The 19,473-nt window shown below is 48.5% G+C and overlaps 1 protein-coding gene across 2 annotated transcripts in view; it reads left to right on the top strand.

Annotated features, from left to right (window-relative positions):
* The window catches only part of A1CF (APOBEC1 complementation factor), an 82,742-nt gene that overhangs the window by 46,148 nt on the left and 17,121 nt on the right, over window positions 1–19,473 (top strand). For both annotated transcript variants that reach the window (XM_038576032.1, XM_038576033.1), the window contains exons 5-7: window positions 2,985–3,223; window positions 8,548–8,712; window positions 15,710–15,807. In XM_038576032.1, coding sequence (XP_038431960.1) covers window positions 2,985–3,223; window positions 8,548–8,712; window positions 15,710–15,807 — 502 coding nt within the window. The remainder of the gene's footprint in view (window positions 1–2,984; window positions 3,224–8,547; window positions 8,713–15,709; window positions 15,808–19,473) is intronic.

Below are 19,473 nucleotides of genomic sequence, written 5' to 3' on the forward strand. Positions count from 1 at the left end.
TTCCTCTCACTCCCTCAAGGCCCTAAATAAGTCCTGCATTATTGTCCTTAGAATTCTGTAAACCAGTTACTGGGTCATGTTTCTTCAGTCCCTTAGTCACAAAAAGACAGACTGGACTGGCAACCAGCGTGGCCTGGCCACTCAGGCCGCGGGTCAGATCGTGGAGCAGAGTTTTGGAGGGAAGTCCTGGGAGTTCCCCTCCCACGCAGGCCTCCAGGGAGCCAGGGGAGCTGCGTCTGGTGTTCGGGGGGTTGTCTGGCGTGGGAACCAGGCGACCAGAGCAGATTAAATCCTGGGACCTCTTCCAGCAATGGTTTTAGCGTCAGCACCTAACTACTCACACGCTCTGGGCGTCTGGCGTGGAGACGACCTAGACGCAAGCGTTTGGGGAAAGGGCCACGGAAAGCCCTGGGTCAACGTAGCCTTTTGGTATGACAGGTGCAGGGCGGCGGGGATCGGAAGAGGCCCCGCTCCTTGGTCCCGCGTGGAGCCCCGGCAGCCTAAGCGTGAGGCTCATTCTCAAAACGGATGCGGACCTGGCCACGCAGGTAGGCCGCGCAGGTGGCCGCGTGTGCTGACGCTCCGTTCCGCGTGGGCCTGCCCCTGCCTCTGCAGGACGGACAGGGTGTGAGACGGGGACACCAGGGACGTGTGGCAGTCAGAGATGTGCGACGGCACCCTGTGAATGAACTCCGGCGGCGGCGTCTACGAGACATGAAGATGGGCCGCCCTCCTGGCCATTCCCAAAATATAGGTGATGCAGGCAAAGCTCACATGCGCCGAGGACGTTCGCTGATGATTATGGTGGAGGGACCGGGGTTGGGGGGACACATCACAAAGCATCTGGAAGGAGCAAGCTGGGGGCCACATTCCAGTCAAAGTCCGGCTGGACACCAGAAGCGAGGGGAGGCTGAGAGGCGCCCTATGCATCGAGGTGCGGGGTGCACAGGACCTGCCGGGGGAGCGGAGACCCCACGCGCCAATCCCAGCCACGTCCACTCTGCCCCCACCAGTCCCGCCAGGGAGCACCTTCCCTGCAGAGAGGGGGGCGGACCTGGATCTGCTCTCAGCCGCTACGTCTCAGGGTAGATAAGGCCCGCACCCCGGAGAAGCCCCGGAGCCGTCCTATCACCGTCTTCATCATCATCAACTATGCACGGGCTCTGTCTAAACGCCGGGCTTCGGGAGCCGTCCACGCGTGCCCTCGGCCTGCGAGCGCTGGCTGTTGGTCGCCAAGCTGTCCTGGGAACGCGCCCGACCGACCACACAAACTTAAAACCAGGACACGGAGATTCCAGGTTCCACCTGCCGGTCGCTGACACCTGGCAAGCCCTCCATCAAAAATAATAGGATTGCTAAAGAAATAATATTTTGGAATAGAGGGAGTTTTTTTTTTTTAAGTTAAAAAAAAAAAAACCTGAAATATTCCTTCAGCCCCCCCTTCCCTTCCTGCAAGGAAAAGCACATTCCTCGGGCCACGTTCAGCAGGCGGCAAGGGCCGCGTCGCAGCTCTGACACGTGGTCCCCAGGTCCTCGGCGAGGCAGGGAGGGCGAGAGGGGCGGAGGCCCAACCCCACTGAGGCCGCCAGCGCCGGGAAAGCGGAGTGCTTCGACGTGCAAGTCCTTTCTGTGAAAGGAGCTTTCCCCATTTTAATGACTGTACTAACTTCCTGTTATTACAAAAGCCACACAACAGCCCAAAAAAGGCAATAAAAGTTCACACCTTCTGTCCACAATCCCACTGCCTCCAAGATAATCACTACGTCGGCTTTCTTTTTTTTCTTTTATTTTTTATTTTTTATTTTTTCGGCTTTCTACTTTGCACGGTCTTCCTAGGTTTTCGGTACAGCGTTCATCAACATGGACTCATATTCGTATCTTGACATCCTTTTTTTTTTTTTTTAAGCCAGTAGCATCTCATGAGCTGATTTTTTTTTTTTTTTTTTTTTTTTTGTGAGCTGCTATTTTAACCAATAAATATTCTCCTACGCTACTGCGCTCTCGAGCAGTCTACGGTGTCAACGCTCATCTTTAATTTAGCAGCGAGTCTCAGCCGGAGCAGTAGCGTCCAGCCAGGGGACACGTAGAAAGGTGAAGAGGCATTCTCAGATGACCCAGGGGGTGGCTGTTAGCTCGTGGTGCACGGGGACCCGAGGCTACAGCCAGACTACGGGCACGAGGGGGCAAGGCCCCGCCGCAGGGTCAACGTCATCTCAGCCACCAGGCATCAGACCGGTTCCGGAGGGGGCATATTTTGATTTCCAATCTGGGGACTATTTTAAATCATAGCAGCGAATGTCCTGATGCAAGATTGTTGGTGTTCATCTCTTGGCTAGACACACTTTCCCAGAAGGGGCACTATATGCCCCAAAATCATACACAAAAGGTTTCTGATGCATTTTCCCCGAGCACCCCCGCTTCCCAAGAGCTTCCTCTGCACCTGCCGGTGGAGGAACGCATGCAGGTGCCCTCGGCGGCCCCGCGTGGAAGGGATGGGAGGGACCCGAGAGTCCGCGGGAGAACCCCAGCCCTCCCCGTCTACAAAACCTTAAGCAGGTCGTTGAGTTTCTCGGGGGGGTGGGGGGTGTCTCCAGCCTTCCTCCAGCACCTGCCCTGCCCACCTTCCTCGGCTAGGTCAAATGCGATAATACGGGAAAACCTGCCCAGCATAAGGGATCATTTCTTTTTTTAAAAAAAGATTTTATTTATTTATCTGAAAGAGAGAGACAGCATACAAGCCAGGAGGGAGGGGGAAAGGGAGAGGGGGAGGCAGCCGCCCCGCTGAGCAGGGAGCCCGACGTGGGGCCCCATCCCAGGACCCCGGGGTCACAGCCTGAGTCGAAGGCAGACCTTGGCCCATGGAACCCCCCAGGTGCCCCATGAGGGACAATTCCTAGGGGCAGTTGTGTCGGAAGCCCCACTCACGCGGGGGTCCCTGCCAAGAATAAAAAGTGCCTGCCTCCGGTTTTGTTTTATTTTTGCAGAAACGGGCGCCTCCTCGGGGTGTGCGCCAGCGTGGACAACTGTCGGCTGTTTGTGGGGGGCATCCCGAAGACCAAGAAGAGAGAAGAGATCTTAGCAGAGATGAAGAAGGTCACCGAGGGCGTCGTCGACGTCATCGTCTACCCGAGCGCCGCAGATAAGACCCGAAACCGGGGCTTTGCCTTCGTGGAGTATGAGAGTCATCGCACGGCTGCCATGGCCCGAAGGAAGCTGCTGCCAGGTGGGCACCCCGTCCCCAGGGAGCCCCACCTGCCGCCTGCGCTGGGTACCAGGTGGGGACACGGGCGCTGGCTGCCTCGTGGGCTCCCGAGGGGCTTCCGTGGGCTTCCGAGCCCTCCCGTCCCCTAGGTCACGGTACACTCGGGCCCCCGCAGCTTTCACCCATGAGGTTTACCCATGAGGTTTTGAAAACCATGCGTGGAGTGTAACACGTGTGCACTGGGGGGACCCCGAGCCACGAGCCTGACCCTGTGGCGAAGCGTCACAGTGGAGGATGGCCTCAAAAGTGAGCATGTGCCTGGGTGGTCCGCGCGGCTGCTAACAGGCCTCCTAGAACTGGAGCCCGGTGTCCCTCACCGTGGAGGATGAGCCTGACGGTGACGCTGCCCGGCGACTCCGCCGTGGCTAACAGGCCTGTGGCCCTCCAACGGCAGGCACCTGCTGGGTGCTACCACCACGGGGTGGGCCCATCTGGGCAATGACCGTCAACCCTGTGTGTAAAGGCCCCCACCCCAGGGCCCTGCCTCGGTCAGGCCGGCCTCGGGAAATTGTTGAAAATCCTCTGCTCGTTCTCAAACAGTCACTAAAACTCACACAAAGGTATTCGACTTAAGGTATTAAGTCGAATCAATATTAAAACAAGGGGATTTCGAGAATGACGCAATGGGAGACTGGAATCAACTCCTCTCCCGAGCACCATGGAAGAGCCGCCAGAATTAGAGACAAAACCAACACCACCTATAGGGTCCCTGTACATGTTCTTGTTTTTCTTTGAGGTTTTATGCATTTACTCATGAGAGAGGCAGCGGCACAGGCAGAGGGAGCAGCAGGCCCGATGCGGGACTCGATCCCGGGACCCGGGGGTCACGCCCTGAGCCAAAGCAGATGCTCAACCGCAACCATCCAGGTGCCCCCCCCAACCTCCGCCCCGTACACATTCTTAAAAACGAACCAGACTGAGCAAGTCACGGGGATGGAAGGCGCAGCGTAGGGAACACAGTGGGATCGCAGTAGTGCCGTACGGTCACAGGCGATAGCGACTCTCATGGGGAGCACAGCGTAACGCATACAGTTGTCCAGTCGCCACGTCGTGCCCCTGACACTAAGGTAACGTGAGCGTTGACTCTATTTAAACCATAAAAAAAAAAAAAAATTTAACTCGATCAGAGGCTAGAAGTTTTCAAAATTGGAAGATGGGAATGACTTTTTTATTTAAGAGATTTATCTATTGATGGGGGGAGGGGCAGAGGGGAAGGAAGAGGGAGAGAGTGTGGAGCAGACTCAGCCCTGAGCGGGGAGCCAGACCCGGGTCTTGGGCTCCCGCCCCTGAGATCACGACCTGAGCAGAAACCGACAGTCAGGGGTCACCTGACCGAGCCACGCAGGTGCCTCGGGAGAGATCTTATTAATATCTTCATGAAGGCAGCTAAAGTGAGAGGGCAGGAGACAGCCCCCCCCCCCCCCCGCCAGATTGCCGGACCCATTACCGAGATGGGTATTTTTAAGGACGATGCTTCCGCGGGCAGACCCTGAGCGGCGCGGGTGCAGAGCACCCCTGATGCTCCTCAGCAGGCGTCCTGAGCCCCTCGGCGAGCCCCCCTTTGGTGCCCTCTTTTCTGCCGTGAAGAAGTCCCCTGTGTCCATCCTGATGTCAGACTATGGTTGGAGTCTAAAAACATGTATTGCTGAACGTAGACTCTTGCCAAAAATTCCAGGTTATTCTCCGAGCCCTGCTCTCTTTTGGAGGTACCCCGCTGTTCACCTGCTCCGCCCCGACCGTCACCACCAGATTACTCATGTTCCCCCAAATCTCACGTCGTCCTTTCCAGGATTAGGGCAAGCACTAGGAACCGGGGCTGAATGGTGCTGCTCGCCCGCTGCGCGCTGCGGGGGAGACCGGACTCTGCGGCCGTTCCTCAAGGCTCCAGCCCCTCCCAGCCCTACCTGCCACCGCCACTTCCCGGCAAGCCCCTTCTCTGCAGCGGGACAGACCCCCCTGTGGTTTAGGCCACGCTGATTCTCGTCTCGTTTGTTCCGAAAGCTGCATCCCCGCTGGAGCGACCCGCGCCCTGCCCCCTGCGCCGCCCCGGCCTTCAGGGCCCAGCCCGGCCCGTGGCAGCCCACGCCCGCTGCCTCTCTCCGTCACCTGCGCCACCAGACACGTGCAAGCTTCTGGGGGGCCTCGCAGTGAGAGAGGCTCGGGAAGGGGAGAAAAAGAGTTTCCGGGGCCAGACCCGAGTTCCCAGAGCACCTGCCCTCCGCCAAGGAAAGTGCACGTGGCCGGGCAGAGCCTGTGTCTCGGGGTGCGGCGGGCCTGGGCGGGCAGCGGCCCTCGCCTCCCGGGGAGCCCTCCACGGAGCGCGTGGCCGGGCCCCCAGCAGCCGCACCACGGACAGGCCCGAGCCAACTGCTCCTTCTTGGCGCCCGGGGCCAGGCCTCCACGCGCTTGGACGCGCCACCTGCTGCCTCACCGTAGGCCCCCCCAGGGCAGAGGCTTGGGCCGCGTCCCCGGAGAGCCTCGCGTGAGAGAAGGCGGTCCTCAGCACGCGTGACAGGCGAGGGCCACAAGCTCTCCCTTCCTAACTGACCCAGACTGCAGTTAGGAGGCAGAGAGAAAATCGCGGCCTCGCGTGACCCTCCACCCAGCCACCTCCCTCCCCGTGGACGGCGGCCGCTCCCTCCCCAGGTGTGCGTGGACACGGGCCGGCGCCCAGCTCCGAGGACACTCTGGGGAGGCTCTCACGTGGCCCCAGCATCGGCCCGCACGGGGTCACCTGGAGGGTGTGGGAAAGTGGCACTGCAAGGCCCCCCCCAGAGTCCCTGAGTCCGTACACCTGCCGTGGCACCTGCTCCTTTGCGTCTATAGCCGGTTCCCGGGCTGCTCCGCTACCCCAGACCCAAGTTTGAAAACCTGCGGCGTAAGTCAGCCGCCGCCCCTCGGGGGCCCCAGATCCGAATAACCCGAGGAGGTTTCTAAACGCCACAGACCGAACCGACCCCGATCAGCTGAGTCTGCTGCTCTGGGGCGCAGAGCTGGGCCCCGGTGTTTTAAGCTTCCCAGGTGATTTTGCTGTGCGGCCAATTCTGTCATCCACGGCACCGCCACCGGCTGAGGCTGGAGGCCGGCCCTGCCCCGTGGGAGAGGTCAGCAGGAACACCTGCCCACCACGCAGTGTGGAAACATTTCCTCAGCACCTACGATGGGCTTTGGTCTCTTCCCAAGGAAATTCTTTTAAAAAACAGAACAAAAACAACAAATCTCTCTATTGCACCCAAAGAGTGCTCCGAAGAAACCACACGCAGGAAAAGAGACCCCCCCAAAAACCCCAAAACACTCAAGGGGAGACTGCGTCAGTGGAACGTGATCATGTCCCTCACGTGTATCATCTTTTATTTCCACAGCAGCACCAGCTCGCGACTTTTATGATTCCAATTTTATAGATGAGGACATTGAGGTTTAGGGGGGGTCACTTCCCAGCCAGGCCCACGATCTGATGTGTGAACGGGTCCGGTTTCAAAGCCCATGTTCCCGAATCTACCTGCCACCCTGACCGCCACGAGGATGCTTGGGGAGACCACTGCCCACCCTACCTCCTCCAATGCTGTCCCCTTCAGCCTTCCGCAGGTCTTCAGGCCGCCGGCGGCTTCCTGTGGTCCCAGGCCAGGAGGGCAAAGGCCAACGGACGGCACCTGTTCTCCATTTGGGCTGAATTAACTGAAGTGCTATTAAGAAGCCTCGGGAGGCCTGGACCACTCGTATCAAAATTGGGGAGGAGAGTCCTGGGGTCAGTGATGAGCTGGTCAATCTTTCCAAGACAACTCCCAGGGGTAATCCAAGCCCCGTGTAACACGGGCAGGTCCCCATGGTATTGATGCTACCACGGTGGTGGCAGATTTCAAGCTACCAAGATGACACCAACTGGCTCACATAATTCTGAAAATTTAACAGTCTGGTGTTGCCAGTGGAAAGGAATTGCGTGCAGCATACCAGTGAGGGGGGCTCAGGTTGGGTGCTTTTTTTTTTTTTTGAGATTTTATTTATTTATTTATTTATTTATTTATTTATTTATTTATTTATTTGTTTGTTTATTTATTTATGAGAGATAAAGAGCAAGAGAGCATGAGCAGGGGAGGGGCAGAGGCAGAAGCAGACTCCCCACTGAGCAGGGAGCCTGACTTGGGGCTCAATCCCAGGATCCTGGGATCATGCCCTGAGCCAAAAGCAGATGCTTGGCCGACCAGATGCCCCCTCAGGTTGGGTATTTCTTTAGGCTCTTCCAAAACAACTAATTAAAAACACACAAGATTCCCAATCAAATGTAGGAATTGAGTTGATCCCCCCCCACTATCCCTTCAGCTCAGCTCCGCACCGGGTAGGGGTACATGGCTGTGTAAGCAGAGAAGAAAACAGAGCCACGGAGAAGTGAGGTGGGTCTGGGCAAGTCACTCGTGCCTCTAAAGCTCATTTCCTCTTCCATGAAATCGAGAAAGTCTGTTTCCTCCCCATGGAGTGACTATGAGCAGAAACTGAGGTAGCGAATGGAAAACACGTTATGCCCTCAATAAATTGCCACTATAGAAATACACAAATGTATGTTGTCATGGTCACGGGTGACAACTACCCCCTCCCCAAAGAGCTCAGTTTCTCATCACAGACCCTTCCATTGCTCTTTGTCTTCTTAATCGGGATACAAATATTTTTTCTGCAGATTCCCAAGTTGAGAAGAGAAGTAGGAGGGGACGTGGCTGATCGGAGGGGTCAGCTGATCAGGGGACACAGCTGACCAGGTGTAAGGGACGGAGAACAAACGGGGGGTGCCCGAGGCCTGCTCACTCTTGCTCGCATACCAGTTGTCAGCTCGGTGGTGGCACCGGGTGACGCAGATCCCAACAGCAGCTGACCTACCTCCCAATGACCTTTATGAGGCTTCATGAGGTCGCTCTCTGTCCGAGCCCTCAATCCATATGTTCCTTTCTCCTCTTCTGCTGTTTCCCTTGCAATGACTAACCCACCCCTGTGACAGCTGCTCGAAGACCCAAACCTGCCCGTTGCTGCCTCATTTCTGATCCATTTCCAACCACGTCCTCGTTCCCTTTGTGCTCAGTCATTACAACAAGCCGTCTGTCAGGAGAACGCCCTCCTAGCCAGCCCTTCCATTGATCTGGAAGGCTTCGTAAGATCAATAATCGCCTCCTGTAACAGCCGTCTTCTTGCTCGATCAAGACCTCAAAGCGTCGGTTGAATTTAAGAGGCCCTCTCAGCGAACTGAGATGATGTTGCCCTGATTTCTGCGTAACTAATCATACTTGTGTCCCTTTGGACAGGAAGGATTCAGTTATGGGGACATCCCATCGCCGTAGACTGGGCGGAACCGGAAGTAGAGGTTGATGAGGACACGATGTCGTCGGTGAAAATCTTGTACGTGAGAAATCTGATGCTGTCTACCTCGGAAGAGATGATTGAGAAAGAATTCAACAATATTAAACCAGGTAGGACATGCCGTAGTAGATCCCGTTTTCCAGCTGTGCTTTAAAAACCCTTACGCCTGAGATGACTTCCCATGGCTACAAACAGAATAGCTTTCATTCTGCGTTCTTAGAATCGCACGCGGACTACACAACTATATTCCGACCCTGGGATTAGTGAAGAAGGGACACATGGCCCTACAACATTTATCAGCAGTATGACTCCACCATTACCCATGTGGTTACTTCATTAATGCCCATTTTATTCACTAAACTATAAATTGCATGAGGGGGTTTTGGCTTCAATCATCTCCTTGGCCCCTGTCTCTGTACCTGCTCATGGTAGGCGCTCAATAAATATTTACTGTGTTGATGAATGCACGGCCAGAGCTATAATCTCAGGTAGGGTTTCTCAGACTCAGGGATCTTAATATTTTCGGTCAGATAATTCTTGGTTGTGGCAGGGGGGTCTCTCCTGAGCAATATAGGAATTTTAACAGCATCCCATGCCCCTACCGACTGGATGCCGGTAGCAACTCCTAAGACATAATACCCCAAAATATCCCCAGACATTTGCCCTGGAGGGCAAAATTGCCCTCCGTTGAGAACCACTGATCAAATGGAATATGATTACAATATCAGGTACATGTGTAGGAAGGTGGGAATTAATCCTAGGAAACTCATTTGGGTAAAGTGGAAGGGAAAGGAACAGAGGGAGGTAGGGGGTGATAATTATTATTGCTCATCTTGTCATTACTTTGCAGTATCAGTTTTACACCATGAGATTCAGGCCTCACTGCTCTTTTCTCCTATAGGAACTACAACAGTGAGACAGGTAAAATACGTCAGGGAAGAATGTCCAAACAAACATTTCCCAAAGCCAGTTCTGCAGAACATTAATTCTGTGGATGGTTAGTAGATGCTACTGATAGAAGGGGTCCTTGATCAAGTAAATCTATAAACACCAGATTCAGGAAAATTAAACAGATTTTTTTTATTGCAGGACTTATCAGAGTCCTAACCTTCTAATATGCTTTGAAAGTCTCCAAAAGGAGATGTAGGATGGCTTCCCAAATTTCTGGACCAGGGATCTCATTTTTTGGCCAGCCATCTTGTGGAATTAACAGGTTTGGGAACACACTCTGGCCTAAATTTATCACTGTGGTAACATCTTTCCATAAACCAGGGCTTTTCTGTCTCCAGGGAATATCCCTCTACCTTGCTGATAAGCACGAGCCATGGTGCCATCATGTCAACTCGGCCTGAGAATAGTCCCCTCCATTGGTCACGTGGCCAGCTCCGGGTGCTGGGTCAGGTGTAACAGAATAAGCTGATGATTTGTTGCACAGGTGACTAGTAAGGATGCCACTTCCCCGTTTTTGGAGATGCACCAGCTTTGTCCTTCTCCAGGCTTTAGGAACCCCGCCTTCCTGACATTCTAGTGCAATGTGTGACCCCACAGCACCAGCTGTGAGCCCATCACTAACACAGAGGCTGCAAGTGACTGCTCACCATGGGCCAGGCTTCCCCTCGGGCCCTTTCTCAGCAGGTGTCACCTCCTCAGCACCACAACCATGGGACGCAGGTCACTGTATCACTCTCGTGATTGTAAAGGTGAGAACACCAGGACCTGGAGCAGATAAGTTGCTTGCTCAGGGTCACACAACTAACCAGTGGCAAATCACAGATTCGAATCCAGGTCTGGGCAAAACCACATGCTTAACAGTAATAATTATCCCCTTCCACCTCCAGCTCCCATCCTTATTCCACTCACTCACTCACTCACTCGTTCAGCTGTCATTACTTCAGTAGCTCCCATGTGCCAGGCACTGTGGGAGGAGCAAACAGGTGTGACGTGTGTGTGGAAGGAGTTTAAGATGCTCCAGAAGAGGGACACCTGGGTGGCTCAGCTGCTCAAGTGTCTGACTCTTGATTTCAACTCAGGACATGATCTCAGGGGCATGAGATGGAGCCCAGAATCCGGCTTCTTGCTCGGTGGGGAGCCTGCTTGAGATTCTCTCTCTCCCTCTCCCTCCACCCCTCCCCACCAAAAAAAGATGCTCCAGAAGAATCACAGCCATGACAGCCTACCCTTGGGGTGCAGACAAGACTCACGTTTAGGAGAAGTGACGTGTGAGCTGAGATCTGAATGTCGATGCACCTGTGGGCAGAGGAATGACATGTGTGCATGTAGATATCGCTCCACCACATTCCGCTTTGTGTTGACTTCCTACCTTATTTTTGATACTTCCTTTTTTTCAATCTTTTCGATAAACTGTATTGAGAATGGCACGTCCACATGCAAATAATAAAGTGGGGCTGGATTTATAGAATTGGTAAAGTTAACTGAAAATGGATCAGGGACTAACAAAAAGAAAGCTAATATTATTTTTAAAAATCACTAGAGGAATATATAGGTAAAGCTTCATGACATTGGATTTGGCGATAAACTCTTGGATGGTATTAAAAGTACAGGCGATGAATTAAAAACAAAGTAATTGAACTACATCCAAATTAAAAACTGCTTCAGAGGGCATTTGCGACACTGAAACAGCAACCCACAGAACGACAGAAAATGTCTGCAAACAATACATCAACCAAAGATTAAGTAAAAACGGAAATGTGTATTTGTCCAACGATCGATATTGTCCACGTGCCACACACACGGTCAACACGCACATTAAGAGATGTTCAGCGTCACTCGCTATTCACCAGGGAAATACAACCCCAAACCATTTCCACTTGCCAAGATACCAATAGTAGTAGTTAGTAGTAGTAGTAGTAGTAGTAGTAGTAGTAGTAGTAGTAGTAATCATCAAAGAAGACGACAGAGATGTTGGGGGAAGCTGTGGAGCAATTAGAACCATGTGCCATATAAACAGAAACACAAAATAATGCAGCCGCTGTGGGAAACTGTACACTGGGTCCCAAAAAACATATAATCACCATGTAATCCAACAATTCCACTTCAGGGCATACACACAAAATAAGGAAAAGCAGGGACCTGCACAGATACTTGCCTACCAGGCTCACAGCACACGGCATGGATGCACCTCGGATACACGAGCGCGATGACACAAGACAGTCAGCAGGACGTAACAGGTGCCAGGTATCCGAGGTTCCTTAGGTAGGCTCAGTCATCGAGACAGAGCAGAGCGGTGGCTACCCAGGGTGGGGGAAAGGACCCAGAAATGCTTACTAGTTACAGGCCTTCAGTTTGAGTTCATGAAGAGGTTCTAGAACCTGGTGGTGCCAGTTGCACGATATAGTTCTTCCTTTTATCTAAGTAAGACCTTACCTTCTTGTTTTGTTTTTGCTCTCTGGAAAGGGCTGGAATGGGAAACACCTAAAAGGCTGCTTCCTTTCCTGGTCACCGGTTATCAGCTTGTCGCATTAAAGAGAGACATGAGCTCGTGTCCTCCTGGTTATAATGAAAATAATAAATGCTGGCTCGCTCTCTCCCTCTCTCCTCTCTCCCTCTGGTGGCACAACTTGGAGCTCTACAGTGATGTGTGGCTGCCTCTTGGCACTCCACAAAAGAGGGTGGAGGACCAGCAGACATTTGCTGTATCAGGAAGAAAAAATCAGAGCTAACGAGTTTATTTTCCAGTGGAAAGGGTGTGTTTATACTTCTCTAGGAAAATTTACAGAGAGAAACAGGAAAATAACTCTTTAAAAATCCTACTGGAAGTTTAGATCCCTCAGAGGAGCCCGAATATTCCCAGCAAATCTTTCACCCTATAGTTTTAACCCTGATTAACCTGAAAATATCCTACTGCCACTCAGAGAAATAAATGACAATCAGAATAGAAATGGGCTGAAAAAAAAAAAAAAAGAAATGGGCTGAAAAATGTAGGTTCTTCCCCAGTATAGCTTCAGGCTATCTGCTCAAATTCCAATTAGTCATGCCACAAAATCTGATCTCCCTAAAACAGTTTCCTGTCCATCTGAATCCCCGGGAAGGCTTAAAACAGCCTGTGGGCCGCACCCCAGGAGTTGGTGATTCAGTGCGTGAGCGTGGGTCCGAGCAGTGGCATTTCTCTGAAATTCCTGGGGAAGCTGCTGCCGCCTGAGGACCCCACTTGGAGAACCATGGCCCCCAGATGAGCTTCCCTGCGGCTTGCAGGTGTGTTTCTCTTCGGGTCATGGATGCACTGCTAACAAGTTGATCATGAATAGAGCAATATTTTCCCAATTCCCTGTATTATGACTTCGGAGTCCTTTGCATCAGCGCGATGATCACCATTGACATTGCCTCCGCCCTCTGCCAAACAATGATCAATCAGTGAACAAACTCCTGGAGATTAAAGCAGCGACATAGGACAATAAGCCACGTGGTGAATCCTATTGTACAGAAGACCAAACTCTCATTTTCTAACTTGTTTTATGAGGCTACATCTTCGTTCCTCAAGATTTCCATAACCAGGTGCAGCTGAACAGTGTTGCTTAAAAATGCAAGCCGGTGTACTTATCTGCGAGCGGCATTAGAGGACATTTAGACCCATCACCGTCTGAAATGCCGCCTAATGAATGTGAGTGAGAGAAGCTGGAGTGTGAGTTGACTGGTGGTGTTTGCTCGCCCCGTGTATATTTATAGAGCAGCCTAGATCTGTGCACAACCTACTAGGAGGCCCTGGGTGAAGACAATACCATGATGCCCCTAAAACAGGTCCTATTCATCTAGTCGAGCGGAGCCCAGAAGAAGGACGGGGCTGAAGAACAAATGGAGCCAAGACTGGAACAACGGAGACCCTCAATGGCACCCCTTTCACCTCTAAATCACCCGAACAAGCCGTGGGGCTATGTCACCATAGGTGACACACCTACACTGAAGGCACGCGGAGACCATGCTGGAAGTTCAGTTAATTACTCGTTAACTCAATGAATTGGTTCCATTAATGTCCATGCTTCACAGTCTCAAACACCTCAGCCTCACCAGACGATTTTGCTCTGGACAACCGTTGCCATGAGAAGCCAAGGGTGAGAAGCTGAGAGAAGAGAGAGAAGTATTCCAATGTCTTCAAACGATCCTCACATTACGGCCCTGCCGTTATTCCAAAAGAAGACAACGTACAGCGCGTGGAACCACGTGGTAGAGTGAAAAGTCTAATTGCTTTTGTGACCTTGAATCTAAGAGGATCGATAGCTGAACCTCGATAGGGAGAGGACAGAGAAGAACCCTCATCTCCCCTTCTGGTCCTCCCTGGGAAAGGGTCCCATCATAGGTTAGGTCGGGCAACTAGGATGGAAGAAACCCAGTCTCTCCAGGACACCCTAGTGAGTGTCACCGAAAGAGGACAGCTGGCAACGCTAACCTGTTAGCAAACTGCTAACAAGTTACACAGGTGTCCGTTTTACCTTCACTCCAGGAAAAGCTTCTCTTTCATGTTGAGTCATCAGCAATATTCTCTAGCAACATTTTAGTAATAAAACATAAAATACAAAGTTCAACTATTTTGCTAAACTTTTTTTATTATTTTTCTGTATTACCATCAACATACGCAGTTCCTCGATATAAAATTACGTTAGGTTGATTTGTTATTTTTTAATTACACAATTAATATCAATGAGCATTGCAAATATTTGCAAAACACCAAAGAATGATAATTAAAATATGAAATCTCCCTTTATTCTCTCCGAATTTTCTCCCCACTCCTAAAGTAACCTCTATTAACAGTTTGGTTGGTATCTTTCCATTTCTCTTTCTCTGTCTATATTCATATTTATGCATGCACAGATGTGGGTGGGATTTTGAAAACCTAAATGTGTAGGGATGCCCGGGTGGCTCAGCGGTTAAGCATCTACCTTCAGCCCAGGGCGTGATCCTAGAGTCCCAGGATCAGGTCCCACATCGAGCTCCCCGCAGGGAGCCTACTTCTCTCTCTTCCTGTGTCTCTGCCTCTCTCTCTCTCTCTCTGTGTGTGTGTGTCTCTCATGAATAAATAAATAAATAAAAATCTTAAAAAAAAAAACTAAATGTGATAGTATTATCCTCATGATTTCACAACTTTTTAAATTTGATAATAGGGTCTTAAATCTTTCCATGTAAGTATATGTAGGTCTACTTGTTCTCTTCAAAGACATTTTATTGTGTATAAATGTACTAGGTCTTATCAATCTCATGGGAATGGACTTTTGCAGTGGCGGAGTTTTCAACAGTGGTAGAGTTAATGTCCTCATGCACGGTCCTTTTGCAAATAGGAGGGCTTCTGTAGGAGACATTCCACAAGGTAGACTTAGTGGATACCTACATTGTTTCCAACATTTAGATATTACGAACACCTTGATAAGGAACTATCTTGGCTTTCCCACGTTCTTTCAGAAACTACTTTCTTCTTTTAAATCAAAAGAATCTCAGATAAGCAGTTTAAAGGTTTGCATTCTAGTTCCTAGCTGTGTCAACTCATGAATCTTACTTCCCTTGTCAGAACCCAGATTCCTAATCTTTAAATTAAAAATAAATACATTAAGGTCAAATTAATTTTTTAAAAACTTAAATCATTGCTAAAGTGTCTCCTAATCCTAAAGTTTTATTATATAAATCAAGAGACACAATATTTTTATGGGGGGAAAATGCCATTAAATTTTTTTGGAAAGCCATAAAAATTTAAAAGCCAATCACCTAAGTATAGATTTATAGGATGGCCAATAGTTAAGTTCAAATCAATTCAACAAATATTTTACTGAATTATAAGTTACTATCCTTTATATTTTATGCTAGACCAAATAAGATACTGCCTCTATCCTTGAAGATCCTATAATCTAGGAAGTGGAAAACACAAATCCATAATTAACAATAAGGCAGACTATAGGGGATATAAAAAATTATAAACAAAAGCTTCTGTTGAATATGTAGAATTGTAAACCTGGACACACCAAATATTCTCGATGAGATTTTGACCTAAATAATGAGTCTCCAAAAAGAAAAAAAAAATCAAATACTCCTGGAAGCAAAATGCTAATGTGTATCATTCCCTGGGCTCTCTACGGTTTGCTAATGGGGCCAACTTTCTGTTTCCAGGTGCTGTGGAAAGGGTAAAGAAGATCCGAGACTATGCTTTTGTGCACTTCAGTAATCGAGAAGATGCTGTTGAGGCTATGAAAGCTTTAAATGGGAAGGTAATGTAGGACAACCCTCCCCCCCCCACACACACACACACACTCACCCAAGTGTGGTGCAGAAATTTTATTCAAAAGAACGATCCTGTAAGTGTGTCACTCAGGCTTTCTCCACCTCTGACAAGGCTGCCCAGGTCCATTGAAGATGAACAGAAGTATCGAAAACACAGTGGAGATGTGGCACCTGTGTTTCGCTCTAGCTCTAATTTTGGGGTGATTTGAACAAGTCACAAGCCCTAAATTTCTTTACAAAGTAGGGGGCTGGAGGACATTATTTCAAGGATGTTCTTCTCAGGTCCAGCTTTCTCTCGTACTTTATGAGATTACCACCTCGTTAATGCAGTATTTCGGAGGCTGATGACCAGAAAACAGGTCAATTCTGTTGTCATTCTGTCCTTAGAGTTTGCTCTCCCTACTTTGTAAGGCTCTGGATCTTTTCCTCTTGCCAAGAGTGGGGTCTGGGAACTTCTAAAATCCTTTCTCCTGATGTGTACATAGAAACTAGTATCATATTTACTTATCAATGCAACCAACATGAAATCCCTTCTATAGACCACTTGTCTTATGAAATAATGTCTGGGATACAAAAAAAAAAAAACAAAGACACTTGTCAACAGGCTAGAAGTCTGCAGAGAAATAAGATGAGAACACAAACATCTTTCATAGTTGAGTCAACTAAGTTTCATAAAATATATCAAATACATATTCATATTCATATGTATCAAATACATATTCATAAAATATATCCATACATAAATATATCCATACATAAAAAGTGGTCAGAAAAATAAAATATATCCATACATAAAATATATCCATATATAAATATATCCATACATAAAAAGTGGTCAGAAAGTCCAAAGGAAGGAGGAGCAAGCCATAAGGAATCAGAAAATCTTCATGGAGATCTGAAGATAGTATCCACGAGAAGCCATAAACACTGGGCAAAATTCCCAAAGGAAAAATTACAGAAATGGAGGGAGTCTCAGAGGCATGGAATTTGGAAAGAGCAAGAAGTGACTGAGGAAGAGTGAAAGCACAACAATTAGATGTTAGACCATCATGCACGTAGGACCATGTCGCCTGTTGGGTTTTGCAGTTAGTCCTAACAGCATACAGGTGGAGAGGGGACCAAGTGCAGAAGGGTGAGTGTAGGGAAGGGAATCGAGACAGTGGAGAAGCCAAAGCTCATAGCACTACCGGAGTCAAGGCGACAGGGGACAGAAGCAACAGGAAACCTGGTGGGGAGAGGACTGTGTAGAGCAGGTCTCCTTGTGAGAAGTAGGGATCTTTGGCCGAAGGACGCCCTGGGCTAAGGGAGCATCTCCCAGAGTAAATCCTTCAGTCACGGTGTGGAGGCTGGGCTTAGGGGCCAGTCTGAGGGCCGTACACATGTTTGCGTCCTGGAGGGAAAAAAAATACTGACTCCAGAACACAAAAAGAAAACTGTAAAGCAAAAATGAATGCAAATTTAAGTACGTCTGTGAAACAAAACATCAGTTCATCTTTATTGATGATTATATTTAGTATCATAAAACTTTTATGACCTTGCAAACAATTTGTAGGTTAATTTCTGGATTTGAAAACAATCCTACAGGGTGCCTGGGTGGCTCAGTAGATTAAGCATCTGCCTTCAGCTCCGGTCATGATCTCAGAGCCTTGGGATCAATCCCTGTGTCGGACTCCCTGCTCAACGGGGAGTCTGCTTCTCCCTCTGCCTCTCCCCTGACTCGTGTGCACTCTCTCTCTCAATAAATAAATAAAATCTTAAAAAAGAAAACATTCTTGAGGATGCATGATGATTGCTGAGAAGTAAGAGTTAGTCATAAATTAAATGCTAAAATATAAATAAATAAATAAATAAATAAATAAATAAATACTAAAATAATTACCATAAATTAAATTGCTAAATAGTAACCTTGAAATAATCACAATGGAGAAAATACAAATTGCCCCCAATTTTTATAGCTAGTTTTATAGTGATGTATATATATTACGAGGTTAAATATATATTTTAAAATATATACCATAATTATATTTAACTACAATGTGGTATGTCAAAAGTAAGTTTGCCTGGGAATGAAGCAAGCTTTAAGTCTATATACATATGCATATAAATAGTTAACTTATGAGACAAGGTGAGACTCTGAAGCTTTTTGTGCAATAGAGTAATGATCACACTTAGAATTTAAGGAAATGAATTTAGAATTTAAGGAAATGAATGTCCTAAGAGATGCAATTTTATGGAGTTGGAAAGCAGTGATATTGGAACTATTTGAAAAACTATTACAGTCACCCAAATGGGAGGAAATAGGGTTTGAACAAGGAAATAGGAGAGGGCTCTGGGGGAGCCTCAAAATGCCAGGAATTGATCGGATGTTGGAATGAGCAAGAGTCATCAGTTTTCAATATGGGAGACCAGGATGATAGGGGCAGGGAAGCCAGGATAGGAAACCTATTTAGAGAGAAAAGTGATGAACTGAGCTTTGCATTTGATTGTTCATCTATTCCAGAAATACTTGTGGATGTCTGTGATGTGCAAGGAATTTTGCTGGGCTTGGGAATATCCTGATTAATAAGATATTGTCCTAGCTCTTGAAACATCTAGACCGAATAACAAAAATCAAAACTGAGTTTATAACACTATTACAGGGACACCTGAGTGGTTCAGTGGTTGAGCATCTTCCCTCAGCTCAGGTCATGATCCCGGGGTCTTGGGATCAAGTCCCGTGTCAGGCATCCCTCAGGGATCCTGCTTCTCCCTCTGCCTGTGTCTCTGCCTCTCTCTCTGTATCTCTCATGAATAAATAAGTAAAATATTTTTAAAAATAAAATAAAACACTATGACAGAGGCAGATGAAGGCAAGACTAAATCTATTATATGGAATCTGACTTTGCAGTAAAGAATCACTCCATTAAAAATGTCTCTTGATATGGGAGTGCCTAGAAGCAGAGACCTGTTTGGGTCTCTGACCTTCTTTAAGACAGGACTGAAGAAAAAAAATATTCTATCTAAGAGCACTCCATTCCTTTGGATACTTAGGTTTGTTTCTTCTGATTACATCAAGGCCAGTGTGACATGGTTGAATATCATCAGGATTCTCTCTCTCAGTGTACTCCACCCAACATCTCTGATATGGCTCCTGCTCCCCAAAAAAAAGGCAGATATGTAAAACTAGGAATATGATGCTCCAAGGCTAATCAAAATGGTCAGGACAACCAGAAAGCACAACTTTGTCCAGCAGACTTCAATGATCACAGAACCACCCAAGCACTCACAAAATGGCGAGCTGTCGTGAAAGGGAATTCTTGAGGGGATGCTTCATATTATTTTTTTTCTTTATATTATTTTTCCTTTATAAAAACAGAGGCTTATGATAGTCTTATTCATAAGATGCTACAAATGCTTCCTCACAATACTGTGTCCCATCGATAAGAATTACCCCAATCCATCAAGCACTTGTTGAGAGCCCTCTTGTCTCCAGTGTATGCAAGCAATACGGAAAAGTGGGTTACGCGTGTAGCTCTACACACAGCCATTATCTTCAGTATCTGGATCTATTTCTTCAAAATGTCAAAAACTTTCATCAGAAAAAAACGTCTCTGACAATTCTTTAGGACAAGTTTTAAGACGTGCATGACTTGAGAAATTGCAGTACTGCCCCT

This window comes from Canis lupus, chromosome 26 (genome assembly GCF_011100685.1).
Source record: "Canis lupus familiaris isolate Mischka breed German Shepherd chromosome 26, alternate assembly UU_Cfam_GSD_1.0, whole genome shotgun sequence".
NCBI classification, from domain to species: Eukaryota; Metazoa; Chordata; class Mammalia; order Carnivora; family Canidae; genus Canis; species Canis lupus.